General features: G+C 40.2%; 1 protein-coding gene across 1 annotated transcript; it reads right to left on the bottom strand.

Annotated features, from left to right (window-relative positions):
• Nucleotides 1-8,163: 8,163 nt before the first annotated feature.
• On the bottom strand, nucleotides 8,164-25,013 carry FASTKD2 (FAST kinase domains 2). Its single transcript, XM_036254223.1, has 11 exons — nucleotides 24,197-25,013; nucleotides 20,867-20,970; nucleotides 19,791-19,899; nucleotides 19,399-19,522; nucleotides 18,986-19,125; nucleotides 17,701-17,873; nucleotides 12,711-12,874; nucleotides 11,572-11,784; nucleotides 10,887-10,974; nucleotides 9,160-9,274; nucleotides 8,164-8,303 (listed from the first exon to the last, which is right to left on the bottom strand). The coding sequence occupies exons 1-11, from the start codon at nucleotides 24,920-24,922 to the stop codon at nucleotides 8,184-8,186; spliced, it is 2,076 nt and encodes a 691-aa protein (XP_036110116.1). The 5' UTR covers nucleotides 24,923-25,013; the 3' UTR covers nucleotides 8,164-8,183.
• Nucleotides 25,014-26,053: the final 1,040 nt, after the last annotated feature.

Here is a 26,053-nt window from a genome sequence, read left to right as displayed (position 1 = left end):
AGAAGGCAATCCTGTCGCATGCCACAACATGGATGAACCTGGAGGACATTATGCGAAGTGAAATAAGCCATCACACCAAAGGACAAATGTTGTATGATTCCACTTGTATGAGGTACCCGGAGCAGCCAGATTCACAAAGACAGCGGTGGGGCCGGAGCGTTATTGTTCCGTGGTGTGATTTCAGTTTTATAAGATGAATAGAGGTGTGTAAGGGCGTAGAGGTCATAGCTGCGCAGCAATGTGAATGTACTTAATGCCACTCAACTGTCCACTTACAAGTGGTTAAAAAAGATGGTAGATTTTGTGTATTTTATCACGATTTAAAATGTTTTAAATAGATAACTTACGTGGATATCAAAAGCCCAGCTCAGTGGAGTTTGAGAAATGTCCTGCTGGGTTTGTGCTCGAGGACAGAGTGAGACACCGGGGCTGAGAAAGGCGCGGAGCCCGGCCTTTTCCAACACGAGCCAGGCAATCCACAGGGACTTCTCCATCCACATTCTCCAAAGTGTGCCGGCACCGCCTTGTTGCCTCTGTTTTTCGTTAAAACTACATGTTTCCTAAAGATCACCCCCAAAATACTATTGGGCAAAAGAGGGGGCTGAGACAGGAAAAACAGCTCTGCTTGAAGTCCCCTGGCCCGGGGGAGGGCTTTGAGAAATGGCCGCAGGGCCTGGAGCATCCTCGGGAAAACATGGGAGAGAGGCCGGTGCTGTCCCGAAGCACTGTGGCCGGGGCAGAGTCCTGCACTGGGGCAGCTGGGGAGACAGTGGGCATCGAAGGCACTGCCTGCGGGTGGACTGTGCGGACCCAGCTCAACGACAGCCTGCAGCACAGCTGCGGGAGCAACAGCTGGGCGTGCAACCTTGCCTGAGCCTCAGATGAAGAGGGCATTGCCCTCCGTTTCAGTTCGCTTTAACCGATTTTCTTCAAGGCTGGCATTTCACAAGATTGACGAATATTTTTAGATGAATGTAAGCAACATCAAAGCACTTCAAAGTTCCCAAAATGGTAGCATTGGCTTTTTGTCAAAAGATGAAAGTTTTCATATATTTAAAAAATGCCATGTATGTCTTCATTCATTGCAATTATTTTTCTAGTAAACATCTGCATAGCTTTCCTGAGACAGCTGGGACCTCTTTCTCTCTTCAGGTTGATGTGGGTCCGGCATAGAGAGATTTTGAGAGACGGAACTGGCAGAGCTGCAAAATGGGGAAGGACAGTGAAAACTGGGTGCAAGGAAAGCAGGTAGGAAACAAAGGCAGGTGGCCTGGCTTTGTCCCTCCCCTGCCAGGGGAGCTTATTGCTGCCGGAGAAACCTCCAGAGTGAGGTGCGTGCAAAGCCAGCTGGCCGTGTGCATAGATAGTCCTCATGGTTCTCAGTAACATGATGTATGTCTCTAAGCTGCAGTGAAATTCCCTAGAGATAAATTCAGAAAGTTTTAGAGAAAGATATCCTATTTTTGGCTCTACAACATAGATAGATAGATAGATAGATAGATAGATAGATAGATAGATAGATGATAGATAGATGTTATCTTTAAAATCAATATTCAGATAACAGAAACCACTCTAGCTTAAATGTAATGTGGTTGGATGCTAACTTCTGGCCATTCACAGAAGCCGTCTGCACACCTGATGATGGGAAGGACTGTGTAGTCTGACTTCCAACAATGACTCTCAGAACAGCAGTGCAGAGCTCCCTGTGCAGAAGAGCAGCTACTTCTGCTTCTGACCTGGAAGCTGGAAAATCATGAAGATGCTGCCAAATTGCTGGTTCCAGGGCCACATTACCTTAGCCACAATCGCCACCCACAGAACAGATGCCCCATATCCTGCTGCACCACACTCTGGGGCCTGTTACTGCTATTCCAGAAAAACCAAATGCTCCGTGATTATTGGCAGATACAGAAAAGCATGGTGTCTATCTCATCTGGCCTTCTTCATCTCCAGCACACACATCTTCTTGGAGGAAGCTAGGTCACATCTGGAATTCAACCTGGAAGGGGGTTTGGGAAATGTAGGGACTTCGGTTTTCTGGGCCCACCAGTGAACCAATGCACAACCACGTGCCACAGATGGTTTGCAAGTATGTCAGAGAGATCTGTCTCCTCCGCCTTCTGGGTAGCCACAAGGGCTGGGCAGCCAAAGCCCCCTTGGCCAGTAACCTTCTCACCTAGCACTCCCGAGTAGGCAACCCAGGGTGGGGTCAGATGGGTTACCCCTCACTTCCTACTAATAAGGAATATGGGAGGCATCTGGCTTTTGCTGTCTGCTGTGATGGATTATGTGAAGCCAAGAATACACCCAGTCACCTGGACAGCTACTTAAGAAGCCTGCTGCTGAGTGAGCCACTGACCATCATCAGGAAGAGGGACAGTCTGGCTGTTCAATAATCTTATGGTAAATTGCAGTCATTTGGGGTTTGGGGAAGACTAGCTCTTCATAAGTACAGCTCAGGAGCCCAAATCTCTGTCCGATGTTTACTTATGTCTGGTTAGAGACATCCAAATTAGCTGTAGGTTGAATGCTCTTACAAAACACACACACACACACACACACACAATAAATGGGAACTTCATCATTATTTGGAAATAGTTGCTATGAAAAAATTCAATTGCATTTGAGATCCATTTGTATTATCACAAAAATATCAACATCACATCTGTCAATGACAAAACAAGAAGAGCTGTTAGGCTCTAAATACAACCTTCAATTCCTGAATGGTTTCTAAAATAGTTTAAAATTGTTTCACCAGCTACTGATGTAAACAACATTTCTTGTCAATGGCGACTACCAAGAATTTGAAGAACTCATCATTCAAATGTCTTGAGAAAGAATTGCACATTAGCTATTTCAAGCATACCACTTGTTATTCAATAGTTATGTCTAGAAAGCAAGATCAAACCTCTCACTAAGGAATTTTTTAAAATGTATTTGAAAATTTTACACAAAATTAATATTTAAAATCTTCCCTAACTTTGGTTTTGCTCATTTTTAGCTTTGATTATATCAGATTAAAACACGTAATATTTTGTCCTACTAAGCTCCAAACACTTAAAATACTCTCCAGCTTAGTACTATGTAAATGCTATCATTTCCTACGTGCACTATGACCTATAAAGAGTAGAGTTTGGCCCTGGCCGGTTTGGCTCAGTGGTTAGAGCGTCGGCCCACAGACCAATGGAGTCGCAGGTTCGATTCTGGTCAAGGGCACGTACCTCAGTTGCAATTTGTCCCCTGCCCTGTTTGGGTCATGCAGGAGGCAACCAGTCGATGTGACTCTATCACATCAATGTTTCTCTCTCCCTCCCTCCCTCCCTCTCTATCTAATGATAAACGGAAAAATATCCTCAGGTGAGGAATAAAGAAAAAAAAAGGGGGGAGGGCTTAGAATGGAGTGGATGAGCCAATTTGCAATATATGCTACAGTATCACATACACAACCAGAGTCCATAGTAAATTTAAGAAAATTATTTACTTGTTCCATTAACATTTAAGCAGAGGATAATGCTCTTGGATCCTTTGCCTTTTAAAATTAGGTTATCAGCTCTGGCCAGTTTTCTCAGTGGTTAGAACGTCAACTCTTGGATCAAAGGGTCTCAGGGTCAATTCCTGGTCAAGGGAAGGTACCTGGATTTTAGGTTTGATCCCCAGCCCTGGTCTCTCTCACATCAATGTTTCTTTCTCTCTCTCCCTCCCTCCCTTCTACTCTATGTAAATATCAATGGAAAAATATCCTTGGGTGAGGATGAACAAAAAAATATTTTAACCAAATAAATAAATAAAATTAGGTTACCAGAATTTATTACCGGTACCACCCACCACTGTCCCATCTTGTAAAAAAACTTGAAATAATTTTTGGATCATATATGGTCTTCGTCTGCATGTTGTCAAATCTTGTTCATCATGCTCTGCAGAGCCAGCTCTGAAAACCCAGCCCCGCAACCCCTTTGCCCTCTGACCTCCTGTCTTCTGCTTTGGGCCTTGTCATACATCAGGCTATCTTTTGACACAACAGTGGCATTTTATCTTGTAAGCAGCTTGAGAGGATCTCTGTCTTAACTTCTTTATACCCCCCTCCTCCCCCCCAGTTCTGGGTGTATATCCAGCTCTTAGTGGTTATTCCTACTTGCTAAAATGCTGTTCAGGGAATCAAATGTTAGAAAGTATTTGCTTTCCAATGTTAAGTGTACTATATATTCATTCTAGAAAATATGAAAACTAAAGTGTAAAGAAAATTAAAATCACTCAGAATTCCATTATTCAGAAATCCCACTTTCTACATTTTTATCCCTTTCCATTCTGTCTTTTTATGCACTCTTTAAATTGCGCTTTTTACAAACAAAATTTCAATCTTAGTAGTTAGTGTTTGCTTTTCCATTTAATATAATTGCAAAGTTTTCCCCGTGTCGTGAAGTAAAAGTACATCCAGATTATATTGTACAAATATTAAAATTATGTCTTAGAACAATGCTTCTCAAATTTGAATGAGCATACAAATCATCTGGGATATTATTAAAATGCAGTTCTGGCTCAGTTGATCCAAGATGGGTCCCAAGATGCTGCTTTGGTAACATCCTCCAGGATGATACCGATACTGCTGGTCTGCAGACCACACTCTGCAGCAAGGGCTTAGAGAGATACATCCCATTAATGATGAACACTGAAATAGTTTCCAGTGCTTGGCTCTTATGTGGTGAAAGACCATCGGTGGAGTGATAAGAATCCTTACACATAATGTAGGAATAATACAAATATCTATCAAGTATATGCTATGTATGCATACAGGCACAAAGATGATTTAAAATCTAATTACTGATCAATGTCAAGAGATACCAGTCTTTTCAAGACTCTGGATGCATATAGACAAAGGGCATTCCATAGTGACAGAAACCAGATCGGTGGTTTCCAGGGAACGAAGGGAAAGGGAAAGAGGGAGGAAACTTTTAGGGATGGTAGATTTGTTCATTATCTTGATGGCGGTAATGTTTTATCTATATGTATATCCTGTTAAAACTTATCAAATTGTATTCTTTAAATAAATGCAGTGTCAATTATACGTCAATAAAGCTTTTTTTGTAAGGGAAAAGGGGGACAAAGGCCACAAAGTGCATTCCAGAAGGCTCGTGTTAATTTACATCCCACCAGCAGTATATGAGTGCCTGCCTCATTAAACCTGTCAGCACTGTAATTCTTAAAGAAAAAAAACCTGCTAATTTCAAAGGCAAAAATATCTTGCATTTACCAGTAGACTGAAATGTTTTTCATGTTGATCAACTCTTTGCTTATTAATCTTTTATGTGTGTTATCAAATTACAGGAGCTCTTTATTTAGATATGTGTTATAAGTATATCACCTATTTTCCCTTTGACTTGTTTACTTCTGTGTGGACTTGATGTAATTATAATGTGAATTGATATTTTAAAGAAGTTCCAGAATCAAAACAAAACTAATATTAATACTGCTCTAAACATGTGTAATCCAATTAAAAAAAAGCTTATTTAAGTAAAAAGATAGAATGAGACCAAAAAATTGAATTCTTCTCTAGTCACCTAATTTCTTTTCCAGGTTTGCTGACTAAGCATAAGACTACATCAGAAGCAGGTCACATACATAATCAAGTAATACTTCTCATATTCACCCTTTTGGCGGTTAACACAGTAAAACAGGTGGTTTCATTCTTTTTAAAATGGAGATACTACTAAGATGTAATGTACTTTGTGATTTTATCAAGAGCAGTTTGGATTTATAAACTCCCAGTTTTTGTTTACTTATTGTCTTATTGTGTGAGAAATGAACCCATAAAATCAAACTGGGTTGTGTGGTTTTAGATTTTTTTGAGTCAACTGAATAAATACCAGAAAAGGAGATTATTTACATATTCTCCTGAAGCAAGGAGTGAATCCTTATTTATATTAATAATCTTGAGAAGACATATTATTATTTAAACTGTTTTCTTGACTCTGAACCTGAGTCTCACAGGATTTTCTTAGACCACAAAGCAATGAAAAATGCTAATGCTACAGTAATACCAGGGGGGGAAATATTTTATAATCTGCCATGCTAGTTGGTAAAAATTCAGGAAAACTACTTTCCCAAAAGTTGGTTACAAGTATTCATAAATTGGTCCGATCCTTCGAATATGAGTCATTATTAGCCATTAGAAGAAACAGACACTTGACGTTTAAAGAATGAATCTTAGTTTCTTTATTAACAGAATACTTTCTTGTTCTGAAGTTTATAATGGTTAAATCATCTGGCTACATAGACAAAACTAGATGATTTCCAGTCTGGAACCGGATTCCAGATTTCCTGAGACACAAGCTGAAGAGCAGTAGAGGGTGAAATGACATGGAAATCAATGATACAGCTGAGACTCCAGAAAAATCTGATTCTTGGGTTAACTTCCTCGTCCATAAAATGAGGGAAGTGGATTAAATGATTGCTAAATTTCCTTTCAGCGCTGGATACACCGCAGGCTGGACACACCGATAAAGCCTGACAGTTGCAGTCACACGGCTGGAGTATTTTTACTGGGGTTCCTCGACGATTTTTCTCAGCAAAGTCTATCAACTCTGGCCCTGCCCTATCTGTTGTAGCGCTGGCAAATAATTTATTCTTACATTAGAGGTAAGGAATCGAGGGGCTTAACAGAATAATAAGAGCAGCTGCACCTCAAAGAGAATTCATTATTAAGATCATGAAGAGAGAATACACGTGACTACTTAGCAGTGCCTGGCATAGAGCAAGGTGTCTAGTACTTGCATGCCAATATTAACAGAATACCATAGATTGGGTGGCTTATAAACAGCACAGATTTATTTCTACAGTTCTGGAGGCTAGGAAATCCAAGATCAAGATTCTGGCAGATTTGGTGTCTGGGGTGAGTCCCCTTCCTAATGCATAGATGGTCATCTCACTGTGTCCTCACATGGCAGAAGCAAAGAGGGAGCTCTCTGAGGTCTTTTAATCCAATTCATGGCTCCACCCTCATGACCTAATCTCCCAAAATTGTACCTCCAAATACCATCACATTGGGGTTAGGTTTCAACATATGAATTCTGGGGGGAAATTAACATTCGGTCTTTTGCGTAGGAGTAAAATAATGCCAACTTATATGGCACTCAGGTTTCACAGGTGAAACTCACTGTATCCCCAGTGAGTCAAATACCAAGGTAGACAGGTGTTCAACAAACTTGAACAACTAGTTCAACAAGAGAATGAACAGCTCGGCTGGTGTGGCTCAGTGGTTGAGTGTCTACCCATGCACCAAGAGGTCGCCAGTTCAATTTCTGGTCAGGGCACATGCCCAGGTTGTGGTCCAAATCCCCAATGGGGGCATACAGGAGGCAGCCAATTGATGTTCTCTCTCATCGATGCTTCTATCTCCCTCTCCCTCTCCTTTCCTCTCTCTCTAAAATCAATAAAGAAAAAACATTTTAAAACTGAATAAACAAAGACTTTACAAAGTAGTGGGGAGGGGAAAGATGAAGAAAGAGAAAGGAATGACCTAAATAATGGCAAGGGTTAAGGGTTTAGCAACCCACAGCCTATCTGTTTTAACAAACTTGGATTCCTTGCCATCCCTGTGTTATCTCATCTGTGTTTCCCTTAGTATGGCCCACAGACCACCACCACCACCTAGAATGTGACAGATGCAGATGCCCGATCCTCTCACCCATGTTTAAGCTGCCACCTCATCCGCTTACAGTCTATAATTTGAGAACCTGGTCCAACTGCTATGTGGCCAGTGCTTGAAATGTGGTCAGTGCCAGAGTTCTCAAACAGCTATAGCAAGACTGTGTAAACGTGCAGATCCAAACACAAGGACTGCCCACACCAACATACCTGCAACCCATCACAACTAGGAAACAGTTTTCAATTCACCAAAGCTATTGAGAAACATAAAACCTACAGGTCATGAATTTGTCAAATATCTGGGCACTAGAGGAAAGAGTTATGGTTGGAAAATGTACCCTTCTGGAATTTTGTCAGCATTTTCTAAAACACCAGAAACAACATTTCTTCTAGTCTTAAAATTAATTTTAACAACTGAAGTAACACTTTTTGTTATAGTGAGCAGTCAACTGAATTCCATTGGCAATTGAACTATAGTCTTTATTAAAGTTATTTTTACAAATTTATATCTGTCTCCTAATATGAAAAGGTTGTTATTTACTTTAATATGTGCTTTGAAAATTAACATCAGCAGTAGGAGGATCTTCAGTTGAATAGATTTGAGACTTCAAAAATGTGACTGCATCCTTCATCTGTAGTTTTTCCATCTCCCAATTATTGACCTTACCAAGGAAATAAAAAAATAATCAGTTTTCAAGAAAATGATAACACATAAAATAAAAGCTAGTTTCTAGTTCAAACATATTAAAGTAACAACATCAAGCCAACTGCTTTTTAAAAACAAACGTTATCTTATAATTACATTTTCAAGGCTGTGTAAGACTGTTCTAGGGTTGAAGAAAGTGCTAAGCTGAAACGTAGGAAAACTTTAAAGGTCCTCTAAAGGGTGCAAAAATTCCTTTCTTGGGATAATCTTCCCTAGAATATATATAATAGCCAATAAAAAAGTCTTAAATAGTAGCCCATTAAGAGAAAGGGCCATCTTAATCTCAGCATCCATGTGTAATCCACTTTTGGATACTTAAGTGCCATAAGGAAGATTAGAATGTTTAGATTTCACAGGGCCAATGAGTGGCATTTAGATAGATCACAACATTAACATAAATATAAATTTATTCATAAAGTTCTTGCTCCATGCATCTGGAGAGTCTGTTCAAGAAAAGCTGTGATGCTCAGAATCAAAATGAAACATAAGAAGGACAAGGAAGAACCGCCGCTTATAACCGTCCAGCTCTCCTGGTGACAGACATCCTGCAACACCCTCACACTGGCCCATGAAAACAAAACTTTAACAAAAAGGATTAAAGTTGACCAAATGTACCATTTATAAAACCCTGGTAAATGACAGTAATCTCGTAAGTAGAAGCCAAATCATGTACCAGAAAACAATAACTAAAAACACTTATTTCGATACTGCTGACAGTCCCTCTAGAATCCCAGTAACCAACTTCAAATACAACATCCTGGCAGAGTGGACATCAATAACTGAAGGACATGTCATCTGTATTTTTTTCTTACCAAGATCACATGAAAACCCATTACTTTCAAATGACGCACTTTCATAGCAAGAAATCCTCTGGGGTGGGTTAAATCCAAACAGTAAGTAGATCTAGGAACACATAATACAGCTACTCTGAAAACAAAAATATACAATATGAGAACGGTTTCTAATGCAATCACCATTTACAATCTTGCTGGATTCCTGTTCTTTGAAGATTTCGAAGTTGAGCTCTCCACTAACCACAGTCCTCACCACTCCCTACTGTCTTCACTTCCTTGTCACTAGGCCTCTATAGATATTCTCGTATATGAAGTCTACTTTAGTAACCAAAAGTGCTTTAGACAAAGTTATCCCTCAATCATCTTTAAGGATGGCTACATTTCTGATAAGGAAAATTTTCAAATATCAAAGCCCCCATTTTACGGTGCTAATCTCTGACCTAAATATAATTATTTACACTACTGTAAGTACTGATATAGATAATACCAAATGGTAAATGTTCTTCTAGTGCGGAGTGCCTCCCAGAAAGAGAGCATTTATAAACCAGAACGGGAGACCAAACACAAAGAAAACACTAGAAGAAAGACAAGACTGTTAAAAAGATAAAATCTGTATGTGTAACAATAATGTGGAATGTATTAATTTGATTTGTTCATTGTTCTTAGCCTTTGGGGAAAAGACATTTGTATCCCTACTGTCTCCTGTTATACTCTGGCTATTATCTGAGATAACAGATAAGAGAAAAAAAATATTTCTACAGGAAGGCTCAGATTCCTCAGTTCTTCTCAGTACTTCAGGCTGAGAGCTACTAAGTTATATTATTACACCAGAACTGTGGAGTACTTGAAAAAGAAAAATGGCCTTTCAACAAGGTCAGAGAGAAAGCCTTTGTTTTGGGGGGAGATGGGCAACATGCAAAGGGAGGACAGCAGGTGAAAAGGATGGGAAACACACCAGATGGATGCAGTACAGGGTAAAAGTTACAGAGCCGCATGTGAAGGAGAGTTCAAATCCTCACACATTTTTTTCTGTACCTCTCTCTACCGTATTTATGAGCATGTCCTATAAAGCAATATGGGATAGAAGTGCCCTGGGGCCAGGATCCACGGCTGACTCGTGCCTGTGTGCCCCACAGGCCCAGCGGAACCTTCCACAAAGGACTGAACATGGGGTGTGCGATCCGATCCGATGCACCTACTTCAAAGGCAGGGCATTCCCTCAGGACGTGGCATTGCCTTTCTCCCAGAGACACCCTATTGTAGTGTGTGAGTCAAGGAAACAATTGAGGATTAACTTCAATATGGTCTGACCCATACATAATATAGCTAAATTAAAAAGCTAGTTTTTTTCTACCTTTATAAAGGTCTTGGTAATAGAGCAAAGTATTTATTGGGTATTTGATTTTTGTAGATGCTTTAATTCTTTATAACTACTATTGCATTATCTTGGCAAAACTGCACTGACAGTTTCAATTACATTAACACTGTTTTCTTGAACTGTTTAGCTTTAAAACTTAATTTTTAAAAATTGCCTATTTCTTTCAATGGCTCAACTCCAGCCCACTGTCTTTAGCCACTGTGCCCACACTTAACACCGGAGTAAATTAGCGGTGAGAAGTCTCTTGGTGCATTACAAGCTCCATACAAATATAAGGTCATAGGCTTGTTACTGCTATTTAACAGGAAGTTTTTGAGAATTAAGATTTAAAATCAGAAAGCTTGGCAAATGAATAGATGTAAGCAACCTTTGAGTATCTGTAGCAGAAGTTACTCCATTCACATCAGAAAGTGGAAGAACATGACTCCTGCTAGAATCCATTCTGATTTCAAAGTCTGAAAGAAAAGAATTTATATTCATTTTTCAAACACTGCTCAAAGTGATTTTCTGTTTCAAAACATACCCTACTACTACCGATAACAATAATGGCAGCAGCTAAAACATACTGAGCTTACCACGTGCCAGACACTGGTCTGGATATCACGTGTGCATCTTGTTTACTCAGCACAGGAGCCCTACGAGATGGGTACTGTTATTACTGCCATTTTACACAACAGGGCAGGGAGGCTGGCAAGTGAGGAGCAGAGCGAGATTCCAAACCCACGTGGTCCAGCTCCAGAGCCAGCTCTGCGCTACACTCAACTGCCACGGTCCACTCCTGGGCTCTTGTCAGAAAGAAAGAAAGAAAAATAAACAAAATAAAATAGATGAAAATCAGCCTGGCTGGTGTGGCTCAGTGTATAGAGCGTCGTCCCGTGGACTGAGAGGTCCTGGTTTGATTCCTGGTCAGCGCACATGCCCAGATTGCAGGCTCGATCCCCAGTAGGGGGTGTGCAGGATATCTCTCTCACATTGATGTTTCTATCTCTCCCTTCCTTTCTAAAAAAAAAAAAAATCAATAAAATGGATGAAAATCACACCGAGTTCCATACCGACATGATAATTATGTGGCAACTGCACATTCGCTGCGAAGTGGCCCTCCCCCAGGAGGCTGTTCAGCACCGCAGCAACCTTTGCATTCGGATACAACCGGGCGGACGGCAGCGGCGGCAGTACTAAGTCTACGGCCTTGTGATAAGGAGCATCGTCAAGTTTTAGACAGGCAGCCAAAACATGAAGCCTGTGAACATTCCTCTCTTTGTCATCTAAAAGAAAAGAGAGAAATATGTACTTAAGAAAAAATATTAATGCCACAATTAAGAAACTGTGTTAATGCACCTGTATTCCTGATGACCCATTTCTTATCAGGAGGAAACTATGTCTCCCTAGTTCCCAGTGGCTAGAATCTAGACTCTAGATCAATGCCCTGTATTTGATAGTGTTTTAAGGTTTAACATATCTTTCAAGGTGAGTTAGTCTAAACTCTTCATGGAAGAGATGAGAACGTGCCCAGGAGTGTTGAGACACCTCACGATTAAAGGCAAAGCTGACACTAGCATCCAGGTCTCCTGGGTTCCAGGCTGTTCCCCACACATTTGATTGCTTGAAAAATCTAAATGTGGTGTTCCTTCTTCTCAATTCAAATTGTAATTTCATAACGTTGTTTTCAGGTTTTAAACTACCCTATTCTCAGACACATGAAATTTTGTACACCTGTCCAGATAGTTCTTTTCCTTGTTCAATATTAAAGACCAAAAGTCAACAATTAATTTGGTTCCTAGAGTAAATAAATTCACTAGTTTGGTAACTATTTGGTTTCTTGATCTAATAGGCGGTGCCTTTGTTACAGGCTACGAGAGACAAAGTGTTTATATGTTTATATTTGCAAGAATTGACTTAATTTGGCTTCATGGGTGACACACAGAGTGAGGAAGTACAAATACCTCTGCTGCTTAAAGCATAAAGAACAAGGTGAACCTCTGTGTAGGTGCAGAGAGTAGAAATAAAAGGAACGATGATGACGCGTTTCTCATTCTTATCTTCTATGTGACCTTGACTTCACCATTACCGGTCCTTTGCTCAGTAGCATCTGTTCTGCACATTCTAACACTGCACTAAAACCCCATTCAGAATCCCAAGGTAGCTAGTAGTATTGCCTTATTTCAGTCACCCTTGTGCACTGACATCCTACCTGACCTCAGCAGCTCACTGATGATGTCCTTTTGGAGAAGCTGATTAATAGCAGCCAAGGGAAAATGGTTCATCAAGCAAAATGAACACACAGCATTCAACAGGTTTTCAGAAGAGATGTGGTGGAGATAACCAGTCAGAGCACTGGCCATAACTTCTAGGAACCTTCAGGGCAACAAAGAAAAGTCAGCTTTCAAATATGAACAGAAGACAAGGTCATGGCAGAGGTGCCACAGAACCAAAGGCTTTAAGGAGTCCAAAGAAAGGAGGTAAGAAAATCAGGCTTGAAATAAGTATTCACATATCTTTCAGATCAGGTGGCTAACTCATAATAAATATATATACTCAGTAAATATTAGCTGTCATTATGTCTAGCACATGGCAAATTGTTTACAGGCTTTAACTCATTTAATTCCTATTAAAACTCTATAGAGTTGACATTATTATTATCCTGACAATGAAGATGAGTATACAGGCTCAGAGAGGTTGAGTAACTTATCCAAGAACACACAACCAGGAAGTAGCAGAGATAGCATCGGAACCCAGGTTGTTAGCCTCCAGAGCTTTTTAACATTATGTTATATTTTTATCATGAGTATGTTCATAAGACCTGGAACACCACTGCAGTTTTATAATCAATTAATATTCTCTAGCTATCAATACTGAGTTAAAAAGAAAAACAACAACCCACAAGCTTAATCCTATCACCCAGTATAACAAAGCAGTTAAGCACAAAGATAGGAAAGATCAAAATCAGGGAAGGTCTCTTGTCCAGATGACACTGCTAATAAATGGCACAGACGCTCTGTGAACCCAGGTCTGTCTGACTCAGGGCACAGGCCATGCATCATTACGTAAGACAAACATGAAGTACGTGCAAAGTACTGTGATAGTGCACAGGACAGAAAGTACACAGATGGCTTTGGGATAAGGAGAATTTCAATTAGTGAAAAAGACAGGAAAAGGAAGATCATGTGAAACTGAGCAAAGAAATGGAGACCCGGGAGTGCACATTATCTGTGCTATAGTAGGTAACTAGTGAGGCTAAAGCAGAGAAAGGCGATGCTTACAGCAGGGGCAAGTCTGCCCTGAAGAAAGTCCTTATTAACAATGAGGCTGAAAGGAAAATGTCTGCGATCAGCTGGGAGGGCCATGGGGAGGAACAGATGGATGAGGAACGGAGTGAGGGAGGAAGGCAGAAGAAGACTAAGTAGGACTGTGGGAGTTACAACGGGCTGGGAACAAAATAACAGGTTCCAGAGACACCAGTGAGGTGGCATTTACTAACTGACTGCTGGCGGAACTTGAAGCATGCAGCAGAAAGGGCAGGCTGCAGACAACGACGTCTGGAGCCTGAGCGGTAAGCACCTCTCCAGACATCTCATCCTGCTCCGATGTTTCAGCAACTCCAAACCGCATGCCGCTCCCTGCGCGAGCTCTGCTGTCTCCTTCCTCCCTGACTTGAGTATGGAGTCTTACTCAGAATGTTCTTTCTGTTTATCTTCCCTCCTATCTACCCATCTTTTAGGATCTGCTCGGGCACCATCTCCTCCAGGCAGCACTACGTGGCATCCACCTCGGCCCTCCACTTTGCCATGCTAGCTTCCTGCTCATCCTCCTCTACGACCACAGGTCCTGTATAAAACCCCATCACTCCAATGGCATGCTATATTTAACTGGGGATGTATGTCTCACTACCAATTACACAGACTCCTTGGGCAAAACGATTATGTCTATTCATTTTGTCCTAAGTACCCAAGTGCTTGGCGCACGTCTTCTGACGACATAAATAAACAAACTTAGATGAGGACAGGAGAAGAATGAGTTGAGAATAATGATCTAAAAACTCACCAAGTTGTACACATTGAGTATGTACAGCTTTTTACATGTTAATCTTACCTCAATAAAGTGGTTTAAAAAATCACTTTGCAGCCCTGGCCAGTTTGGCTCAGCGGTTAGAACGTCAGCCTGCGGTCCGGAGAAACCAGGGTTCGGTTCCCGCTAAGGGCATGTACCTCGGTTGCAGTTTGTCCCCCACCCTGGTTGGTCGTGCGGGTGGCAGCCGCTCGATGTGTCCCTTTCACGTCAATGTTTCTCTCTGTCTCTCTCTTCCTCTCTCCCCATCCCACTCTATCTGAACAAAAAATGGAAAAATGTCCTCAGGTGAGGATAAAAAAAATCACTTTGCATGGTGGTTGGTAAATAGTAAATAATTGAGGGGGGAAATAAGAATGAGCTGACTTCTAGAATTATTGACCATGAAGGACGCCTGTGGGACCTACAGTGACCATATGCAATCCACAGGCGTTCCGGAATTCAGGGACACACAAATGACCAGACATGCACATCTGGTGAACCAAAGGACTGAAATAACAGTTTAAATGTTAAATGCTTTCTCCCTCAGGTTTCAACCCAGGAAGCTACTCTGGATTTAACACACCTCCTTTCCCAGGGGCCATCACATAAATGATTCCTGTACATACAATATGTAGATATACAGTGTGTTAAGCCAAATTTTCTACCACTTTCCTAATTCATCTCTTCTGGTCAACTCACTCCCCAATGTTTCGAGTTACCTGCTCCTAAAAACTTTGCCATTCCAGCCTGAGACGCCATCTTCCTTTCTCCCTCCTCCATCAAGCATCTGTTTGCTACCTATTATTTACTGCCTTCCTCTGGATGAACACCACCTGCCTCTTTAACTGGAATAGAAAGGAGAGGGGACACAAACTTCGTTTTGTTTTTTTACCAGTCTTCAGAACACCAAATTCAAGCAACTGCTCATTCACGGGCATTCAGAAATTCTGACTTACTAACATTGACCTATCAGCTGCACGTTCATTGGTGCCCTCTCTCCAAAGGAGAATCGTTGAGGTGGAAGAGTAAGGGTTTCTCAGTCTCAGCACTGACATGGGGCTGGATAATTCCTTGTGTGGGGCTATCCTGGTTGCTGTAGGATGTTAGCAGCATCCCTGTGCCTCTACCACTAGAGGACAATAGTACTCTCCTCCCTACCCACCTTTCCCTGGCATAAAAACGAATGTCCCCAGATGTTAACAAATGTCCCTGGGAATCAAAATAACCTTACTGAGAACCAGTGGGTTAGATGAATGCAGAGCAGACAAAAGTACAATGTTCAGGACCCCCTCAGCATGATTCTGCTCTTGGTGTGTTTTATTAAATGTCCCAACCTTTATGTGACGACTTAGAGTTACCTTATCTCACCTCTATTTTCAATATAACAATTTTATTGGATGAGGATGTCTCTTGGGATGTCTACAGTCAGCTGAAAAGCTCCCTAGGCACCCAGTGTTAGTTCTTCTAATCCCATGAAATCTGTGGGGCAGTTTGTAAAGTTTTAATTACCACTCAGGTTGACAATATTCATCAAGAGAGTATAGGAGGTACAGGGAAGGCAGCCTCACAAGAAAACCAAGCAAGGGTGCCCCAGCTGGTTTGGCTCAGTGGTTAGAGCATTGGCCTGTGGACCAAAGGGTCGCAGGTTCAATTCCCAGTCAAGTGCACATACCTGGGTTGCAAGTTCAATCCCCAGCCCTGGTTGGGGTCTTGCCGGAGGCAATCAATCGATGTGTCTCTTGCATATCAATGTTTCTCTCTCTCCCTCTCCCTCCTTTCCTTCCACTCTATCTAAAAAACCAATGTAAAAGTATCCTTGGGTGAGGATTAACAAAACAAAGAAAGAAATGAAACCAAATCAGGGGAGCAAAGGAAGGTTGAATTTGGGGGACACTTTTCAACCTTTATTAAATGCCTACTCAGTGGCAGACTCTGTGCTAAGTTCAGAATAACAGGAACCTGGGTCTGACTCTACAGAGTTTTCCAGTTGAGGAGCAGAGACAGGCTGACAGGCTGTATGTCAGGGCTGCACCAGAGACTTGATAAGATGTGACCAGCACAGGGCTCTGCTGGAGACAATAGGGAAGGCGCAGGAAATGCAGCATGAACTAAGTCTCTCAGCACCACGCAGAGCACAGCAGGCAAGTGCTTTTCAGTTGGCCTAGTACCACTTCCTTGATTACCTGCCACAAAGGATGGGCATGTGACCCAAACTCAGTCAATTTGATTTTCTCTTTTAGAAATCTGAATCTTGAGAGGAAACCACGAGGACAGAACGCAGTTGGAGTCAAGACACTAGAGGGCAAAGAGATAGCCACTGAGTGAATCTTGCCATTGAGACTCTCAGAACCGCCAGTTTGCTTCTCCAAGGCCTCTGTGGCCTAGACTCTAATTTTTTTTTTAAATCTAATATGTACTGCGTGCTAGGAATTGTTTTAAAAACCTGATATAGGTTAACTCATTTAATCCTCACAACAACCAGATATGATTAGAAATAACTCTTATTTCTTATCCCCGTTAAACACATGAAGTAACTTGCTAAAAAGTTAAGCAGCTAATGAATGGCAGAGTTGGGATGCAAACTTAAGCAAGATGTCTCCAGAATCTGTGCTTTGAATCACTCTTCTAACAAATGACATCTCACACGCGTTTCCAGTTTTTAATGAACCCTAACTAATCTAGAGAGGAAGGAAAAGATGCTCTGGTGGAAAGTGGAGGTATGCAAGGGGCTGGAATGCTTGAGGAACTGCTGCAATGAATACTAGAAATGCATACTTGAGAGTAAAAATGAAAAGAACAGAAAGCAGTAGTTTGGGACTAAATGATCAGTTAGTTCAAAACTGAACTATGAATTCAGGAGCCGAGGAAATAAGCTGGGTGGGAAAGCTTGAAACGATGACTCCTATTTTATTACATTAAAAATACACCAGAAAGAACAAAGGTATAAGCAAGACAAAGAACAACAAAAATAAAAGTCTGTGTAACTTCATAAACAACGAATACTGTGTTTTATTTCTTGATGTGGATGATGGCCACGAATATATGTACCTGTAATAATTCACTGACCTTATGCTGATTTGTAACCTTTTTGTAAGTATGTTAGGTGGCAATAAAAAAGTAAGAAAAGTACATACTCTCGGGTCTGACCCCTGTAGAGGTGATTCAGAGAAGAATACACATGAAGAATAGAGACAATGCTTTTCATGTTGAGGAAGCCAGGTTCATCTACCACTTTCTTCATAAATAAGTCCATCAAACCAGTGTGTCGAAAGGCAAAGTTTTCAAATAAAATAAGGAGAAAAAGAACCTTAAAAAAAAGGGTAAATTAAGGGAGAATATTTTAATAATTATGGTATGCTAGTAGTAATTTTTTTAGATTGCAAAAAATTTAAACAGCAACAGAACCGTCCTGATCAAGAGAATATTCCCTAAAAAGGAACAATTACCTTTTCCTCACAAAATCTGTTTCAGTAATTTTCGATTCAGGTATTAAGTTAATAAGCAACCTCTTTTTATAAGCAGAAAACCAGAGTATACAATGGTTTTCATTTCATTTAAAAATAAGTCCTATCCTACAGGCTTTTCATACAACAGTCTTGAAAACTACTTTAAATATATACATTTTCTGAAGTTTTTCAAAGTGAGCAACTCAGTTTTGAACTGCTCCCCCTTCCAAACCTAGACAACCATGTAAGAGATATCTCAGAAATTTCTAAATTCAACCTGGATTTCTATAAATAAGAACTTAGATGACATAATATGATTAAATTAAAATTTCCAGTTCACTTCTCATTTCCCTCTTGGCCCTTCTCATGATTAGCACTTCTCTTTCCAAAGTCAATTTCTACGGCGAACTCAATATTTCTTACCCTCCAAACTAAACTGAACCTGCTGATCTAACGGTTACCACTGCTTAACTGCAAAAAAAGTTTCACCGGCTGCCTCACTGATGTTTTTATTACTAACACAGCACCTGAATTTAAAGGCCCCTACTCTGGAGGAAATAAGCAAACATTTCATAAATAGAAAATGGACATGATTATTATAATGACGTTTTAGTCTTCAAAATGCATAAGCCTGTCACATCACCCAGATTTATTATTCTAAATCTAATGAAGAAAAGGAGAAAGTACTAATCCTAATTGTCCAAAGTACCATACAACCTTTTGAATGACAAACATAAGAGCAAACACTGAACAATATAATTTTTATTTCAGATAGAAAAATAGTCAAAAGATTGAGTGGTATATTAACAGGTAACTCCCAGACAGGAATGATAAGGAGCTAAATTTTTCAGAAGTCAGTTTAGTACTGGAGTATTAACTGCTATAAAGCTGAGAGAGAAACACCTAGAATGCTAAATGAATATGTTTCTTGAATTTGTTCCTGAGGCTTACTCTAACCTATTAACATACTTACTTGTTTCAACTTCCAGATGTCAAAAGTTGTAGCCACATAATCTGCTATCCCATTGAAAAGATCTAAATTACGGTATCGAAGGTCTCTGCAAGACTGCATTATGTTGATCAATATTTTTAAAGGACACCCATGGATATTACCTTTAAGAATGAGTTAAATAAATAAATAAAAATTACCAGATAGTTTGTAAGATCCAAGAGACTACACTCAATACGTTTCTTCTTAAAAAAAAACAAAAAAACAAAAACACATAGCACTGTATTTTATTAAAAACAAACTATAGGCAAAAATAAAATTTAGATCTAACTATATCATCAGATATTTTTCATATGTAATAGCAAAGTTCTTAAAACAAATGTAATCCAGAATAGTAGGTCAGATGCTAAAAATAATGAAAGAAAAATTTCCCTTACCTATGACCATCTTACTGCATTCATTCAGGAGTATAATAGAACGGTGATCCATAGCAGCTAGTGCCTCAAACATGTGCTGGCTATTCAAAATAGAAAATCTGTCTAATTCCCTCAAAGCTTTCATCTAAAGAAAAACAAGATTAAATTTATCATTTGTGATAAATCAAACTTTTATTTTAAATAAAAAGGATAAAGTTTGAGCAAAATGACTTAAATAGATATATAGTAAAATATATTTATAGACACAGATAAATATAAATCTACTTCTATTATTTCACTTTTAAAAAGTTAAACAATGTCCTCCTAAAAACTGACTGCAGGAAGTCACAGCAGATCACAAGACATATTTTTTTCAAATCTCATCCACTAGAGAAAATTCAGAAGGTCTTTACCTCCAGTTTCCTTTTAAGAGCAACTGGGGCATCTTTTCCAATACTTCTCATCACAGATTGTAGTGTGAAGACACGTTCTATTTTCCAAACTTGCTGATCAACTAGTATCCTGCAATCAAACACAATAAATATCACAGACCTAGAATCTTAAAACCAGAAGAGAAATCTTAAAAGTCATTTCGTCCAGCTCCTACTTCTAGGCAAGAAATGGGAAGACATGATCTACCCGCCGAAGATGCTGTAAGTAGTTACTGAAAGATCCAGGACCAGTCTAGCACACTCTCCTCTCACATTATTTAGCTCTCTTGATGAATGAACAAATCACATCAGATTATAGTCAGATATCAGATATCCCAATGCACCGTCAATGAAAAAAGGAATTAAGCATTATTCTTACTGGCATATGACATTATATCAGTTGTATCAATTTTATAAATTATAAAATTATAAAATTCAAGTTCCTTTACTAGCCAGGCCAGTGTCATGTAACTTCCAAATAGTGTCCAAATAACCATTATGATTTGAATACCTGCCAATTCTCTCCCAGCCCACATCAGTACTGTTTTAAATTTAGATTTCAATGTTGCTCATACCTTTATTATTGTGGACCCTAAAAGCAGCATTATATCCACCTTTACCTGATCCAGAGTCAGAGTTTTAAGTTTAATAAGGTATTAAAGACTATAATTACCATCAAAATTTCCCCCAAATCAAAAAAACAAAAACAAAAAAGCAATTCAGCTTTCATGTTGGTTTTTCATTTGAGATCTTTTCTTTTTTTTAATCCTCACCTGAGGACATCTTTTCATTTTTTGTTCAGATAGAGTGAAAGGGAGAGAGAGGAAGAGGAGAGAAACATCGACGTGAAAGGGACACATTGAGTGGCTGCTTCCCGCATGCATGACCCAACCAGGGCCAGGGACAAACTGCAACGGAGGTACGCGCCTTTAGCGGGAACTGAACCTGGGTCTCTCTAGACTGAAGGCCGTCACCGCTGAGCCAAACCGGCCAGAGCTCATTTGAGATCTTAAAGAAACAGAGACTGCCACAGGAAGAAAGCATAAGAGAGTTCTCACCGCAATCCTGCTCGAAGAACCTCCACATTCTTGCATGGCTCCATTGCTTCTAAAACAGTTGACAAAACTGAAAGACATTTCTCATCACACTCATTGATACGCTCCTATTAAAATATAATTACAAAACACTACAGATGATGAACCCACAGTAGACTATTGCACCCATGCAAAACTACTAAACTGATGCTTTCAATTAAAGGATTAAATATGAAACATATTATTTATACAAAGTCAGTCTTCAATAAACAGTATCTTTGGGAATTAAAATGCTGCACATAATGAATTTTTCAAATACCCAATATACACTCTTTTATTCATCAAAACTTTTTTACATCCACCATTATCACTGAAAATCCATTATTGATTATATCCTTCTGCTTTTGAAATAACTTTTATCTAACATTATTTTGACCTCTTCTTAGGACTCAAGGCCATCATGAAGACAAGTGTAGTAATAGAAGAGCTACTAGGGGATAGAGGGCAATGTGAGCATCCCTAAAGAACCCTAGATAGCTGTGTCCTTATCATTTCCCTATACCCTTTCCTGGGTATGAAACCTAACTTCAGTTGGTAATCTTCTCCACATCTGTTGTCACATTTGACCTCCATCATCTGGGTGTCAAGGGGAGCCCCAGGCCCCAGATCTTCCTTTCAGGTCCCTTGGGTTAGGTATTAATTTAGACCCCAGAAATGGCAGTGGGCATAATTTGGAAAATGAATAGTAACAACACAGATTACCTGGTGCTCTACTATTTAATCACAACTAGTCTATATACCTCACAAGAAAACATCTGAGGAAACTTAGGCTGAAAGAGGTATGCTCTTTTGCTAAAATTATATGACTAACAAGGCACAGCCTCAAGTCAGAAATGAATAAGAAATGGATACGGATGGAAGAAAAAAAAAGATCTCATTCCCATGGGAGGGTTTCCATAACAATTTACAACATGCCATCAATATTTACTATGAAAAGAAAGACCACCTGATTACGTGTTTAAAGGACAAATTCACTGATGACATACTGTCCTTTTATCTCTAGATAAAGTGTCTTTACAACATTCAAACAGGTCAGTAAGACACATACATACAGATATTCTAATTCCAGATATCCACTGCTCACTGATGCAGATGCTATGCTGATATGAATACCTATCCAAAATCGAGTAAGAGCACCACTGACCAGGTAAAGTGACTTACACTAATCACTTTATACAATATATTTTTTTATTTTTTTCAGATAGAGTGGGAGGGAGAGAGGGAGGAAGAGAGAGAGAGAAACATTGACGTGAGAGACACACCTACTGGTTGCCACCCACATGACCCCAAACAGGGCCGGAGACAAACTGCAACTGAGGTACGTGCTCTTAGTGGGAACTGAACTGGGAACTCTCTGGTCCACGGGCCGACACTCCAACCTCTAAGCCAAACCAGCCAGGGCACTATAATCACTTTAAAATAACCACATAGGGTATACAGTCTACCAAATAAACATGAATATTCTGTGATTTAAAAAAACACACACACAAAATAAAAATCAGTTCTTGGTTGAGGACATATGGAAGTCACAGTAACATAAAAAGTTAACTCTCATATACCTATAAACCCAATTCTTAAATTCTGTAGTAGGTAAGGATATGTGTCAGATCATCCTCAGGAAATTCCTGTCTCTTTAAAAATTATTTAATTGTAATCATTGAGTTTAGAAGTCTGAGCTGTCCACTCTCAAAAGGCAAACGATTACTTTAATAAGCTATCCTTCCCGCATCACATCTGTTGTAGTTTCAGTGACATTAAACAGGACACTGACTCTCTTGTTTGAAACAGAAAGTGGCTCCCCCATCTAATTTTATCCTTCTTCTGATCCATTCTTCACTCATACAGTGATCTAAAATACAAATTTGAGAATGCCAACCCTTCGCTTAAAATACTTCAATGGATCCTCACTGCCTGCAGGATAAATCCAAACTCCTGAGCTAGACATAAGGACTCTTTATGATTCCCCCTTTTTTCTAGCCTCATGTTTCGCCACTCCTCCTAGCCCCTCCTCCATGACCATCACATACACAATTTTCTCTGCACTCCCTCAAACACCCCCCCCCCCCGAATGTTCTATACTTCAGCCATTACCAAACTACTTTCAGCTCCCCTAACTTGCCAAACTTTTGCTCTGGGATGAACATGCAATCTTATCTACTTGAAAATCCACCCTATTCACTATCAATCTCTCACAAACTGCTGTGCATTCCTTGGATTCATTGTAGACATAATCTACTGAGCTTGAATCCTAGTTCTACAGCAGAACTACAAATACGTGACCTTGGGCAAGTGTTTTGGCCTTTCTAAACCTAAATGTCCTCATCAGTGGTAAAATGAGAGTAACAATCCCTATTTTAAAAGGCTACACTGAGGATTACATGAGGCAATTCTGTTTTCAAACATATCTCTGCCTCAAACACTAATCCTATATCCTTCCTTCCCCATCTCCTCTTCCCATCATGAAGGCCTTCTCCTGCCTAGACTGGAAGTCCATTATACTCTCATAAGACTCTATATTTTCGTTTCATTGCATTGAAAGTTCCTTGGGACTATTAGTTTGTTCACAATTATATTCCCTTGTGTTCAGTGCAATGCCTATCATACAGTTAATATATGACTCAAATTAATGTTGGTTATTTTAATTGCCTAGAAAATATTTGTATTCACTCCAGATTATAAGGGCAGGAATCATGTCTTCTATATCTTTGTATCTCTAGAGATAAGTGCAGTAACTGATACATAGTTGACATCCAATAAATATTTACTGCATAAAAGAATCCACTAGCTGTGTGACTTTAGCTAACTTGCTTAACATCACTATGTCCATTTCCTCATCTGTAAAACTGAGGAAACATCAATTTTGCAAAGCTGTTGAGAGAATTAAATACGATTATATAAGTAAAAGGTGTACATACTCAATAGATATTACTCCCTTTCCTTTCCACTTCCTTCAACTACCCAGCCCCCCTTGCATATTCTATCTCTCTCCTCATTCTATCTTATTACTCACTATTACTCTGCTCTGAAGAAGAAAAATGGGGCAAGCTTTCATAAATTTCCATAGCAAAAGGAAAGAAAGACCTAGCTAATTTAAGAACTCAAAATCATATATATATATATTACACATACACACACACACACACACACACACACACACACAAGAAACTACCATTCTACTGATAATCTCTATTTTCCCTCATTATTTCAAGATATGCCAAGACTACATCTCTATTTCCCTTCATTTTTTCAAGATATACAGAATAAAATGATAGTTAAGTCTCCTTTTGATTTTACCTGAACCACCCTCAGCAAAGTCTGTACCAACAGAGTGTTCTGAGGAACACCAAGCTTCACTATAGCATAAAGACTGAACAGCAGGTGGTCATAGTACATGATCTTGGCTTCTCTCATCATTTGTTCACACAGCTGGATAAATGCAGGGTGATTAAACATCAGTTGTTTTTCAAAGTGCTTCTGGTCATTGGACATCCTTTTGGCAATTGTCCACATTGCTAAGAAATAGTTACTACTAGGAAATGTAGGTACTTCTGAAAATTTATCTAACACATCACTCAGGGAATTACATTCCTGAGACAGTTTTCTAAAGGTGACAGGGGTTGGTTTTGTTTCCTTGGTGGAAACATCTTCATTAGAGGCCTGATGATGAAAGTTTATTTTCTTCAATTCATTATCAGAGACAGGAGACTGTTTTGAGTCAAAGCACAGTCTTCTAGGACAGAGTAGTCTGTTGACTATAAGGGCTGTTACAGTGCTTATGCCCTTTGTTCGAAAGTCATCATCTTCTGATTTAAAAATCAAGGCATCCTGAAAGAGATATCTAATAGATGATTGCATTTTGTTTTCAAGGTTATTCAAGAGAAGGTTTCTTGGGTTCCAGTTTGAATAAACAGTTTTTGGTCTGCAAAATCCCAAAGGATACAGCCTCACAGTTGTGCTTGTTGGAGATACAGTAGTGAATTGTCTGAGGTTCCATAAAATGGAACCTGCTCTGTTATTCATTTTGCTGTCCACTGAAACACGTCCCAATGGCTTTAAAGTTGTCAACGTGATACAAACGTAGCTTCTATCAGTGAAAGAGAACACATGCCCTTGTTTGTCTTCCTGTAGGGGAAGGGGCTATGAGGAATAAAAATGGAAGAAAAACCTTTACTTAGACAAATGAAATGCACTTAACAGAGACTAAAGTGGGGACCTATGGAGATATGAAAGGTTTACATTAAAATGGTAAAAACTCTTTCACCGATAGGGGCTTCCTCCACTTCTACCCAATGTGTACATCTCAAAGGAGCCAGGTGACTTTGGAAGTAGCCGTTGTATAAATGAGCTTAAGAAACGAAGTGGGTTTCTGGTGCAACAGTGTCCCCACAAAGCTTCCTCTGCAGGGGCGGATTTCATGTTACCATTGCCTTGGAGATGTCGTCAAAGAAACGTAAGGGTTTAACTTTGGATACTTTTTAACAAGAGCATTTAGCAACGGCAGAACCGGACTATTAGGAACAAGGATTTGAACGAGGTAGACCGGCTCAGGAGAGGAAGCAGCACACTACGGGGATGTCTGCATGTGGTCTGCGTTCGGGAGCGAGACGACCCGCCAGACTCTCCAGGTTTCAGAACCAGTGTCAGGGGCCCGTCCTTTCGGAACTAGGCCACCCAGTGTGACCCCCCTCCCTGAACTTAACGCCCGGGAATCTCCTGAGACCCGCCCCAAGAAGCAGTAAGTCTAAAGCGCAGCACCGCCAACTGTCCCGTCCGCGCGCGTCTTCACTCACCTCGGCGCTCAGCCCCGTGGTTACGTTCAGGCGCCGGCATGACAGCGGCCCCGCGAGCCGCTCCTATCGCGAGATTTGACGGATCCTTCATTGGTCCAAAAGAGCCCGTTCGCGGCGATTTGAGGATTCACTTAGAGAAAAAGTCTACCGAAGAGTATGCCTAGTTTTCTTGGCTGCAAGGATAGGAACGGAGGAGAACGCAGAGCTTTTAAAGGCCATGTTTGATTGTGTACCCCAACATCGAGTCTTTCCCGCGGGAAGCCAGACCCCGCTCTTAGCTATAGAGTGCGCCTGCGCCCTGTCCTTGGCGGCGTGGTTGCTAGGAAACTGGGGAGTCGCGGTTCCAGCCCCGGGTCACAGC

The sequence above is a fragment of the Molossus molossus genome, unplaced genomic scaffold (genome assembly GCF_014108415.1).
Source record: "Molossus molossus isolate mMolMol1 unplaced genomic scaffold, mMolMol1.p scaffold_m16_p_11, whole genome shotgun sequence".
Lineage (NCBI taxonomy): Eukaryota > Metazoa > Chordata > Mammalia > Chiroptera > Molossidae > Molossus > Molossus molossus.
Note: the sequence above shows the minus strand (reverse complement) of the source record. Positions and strands in the feature narration are given on the sequence as shown.

What these genes read in the sequence shown, in the direction of transcription:
- FASTKD2 (XM_036254223.1), bottom strand. Translation starts at nt 24,922, where the DNA reads ATGAATAACAGAGCAGGTTCCATTTTATGGAACCTCAGACAATTCACT. An exon ending in CTCTTAAAAGGAAACTGGAG is followed by an intron (nt 19,523 to 19,790) that starts GTAAAGACCTTC and finishes GTTTTTCTTTAG; the next exon opens with ATGAAAGCTTTGAGGGAATT. An exon ending in TGGGTTTTCATGTGATCTTG is followed by an intron (nt 8,304 to 9,159) that starts GTAAGAAAAAAA and finishes TTCCTTGGTAAG; the next exon opens with GTCAATAATTGGGAGATGGA.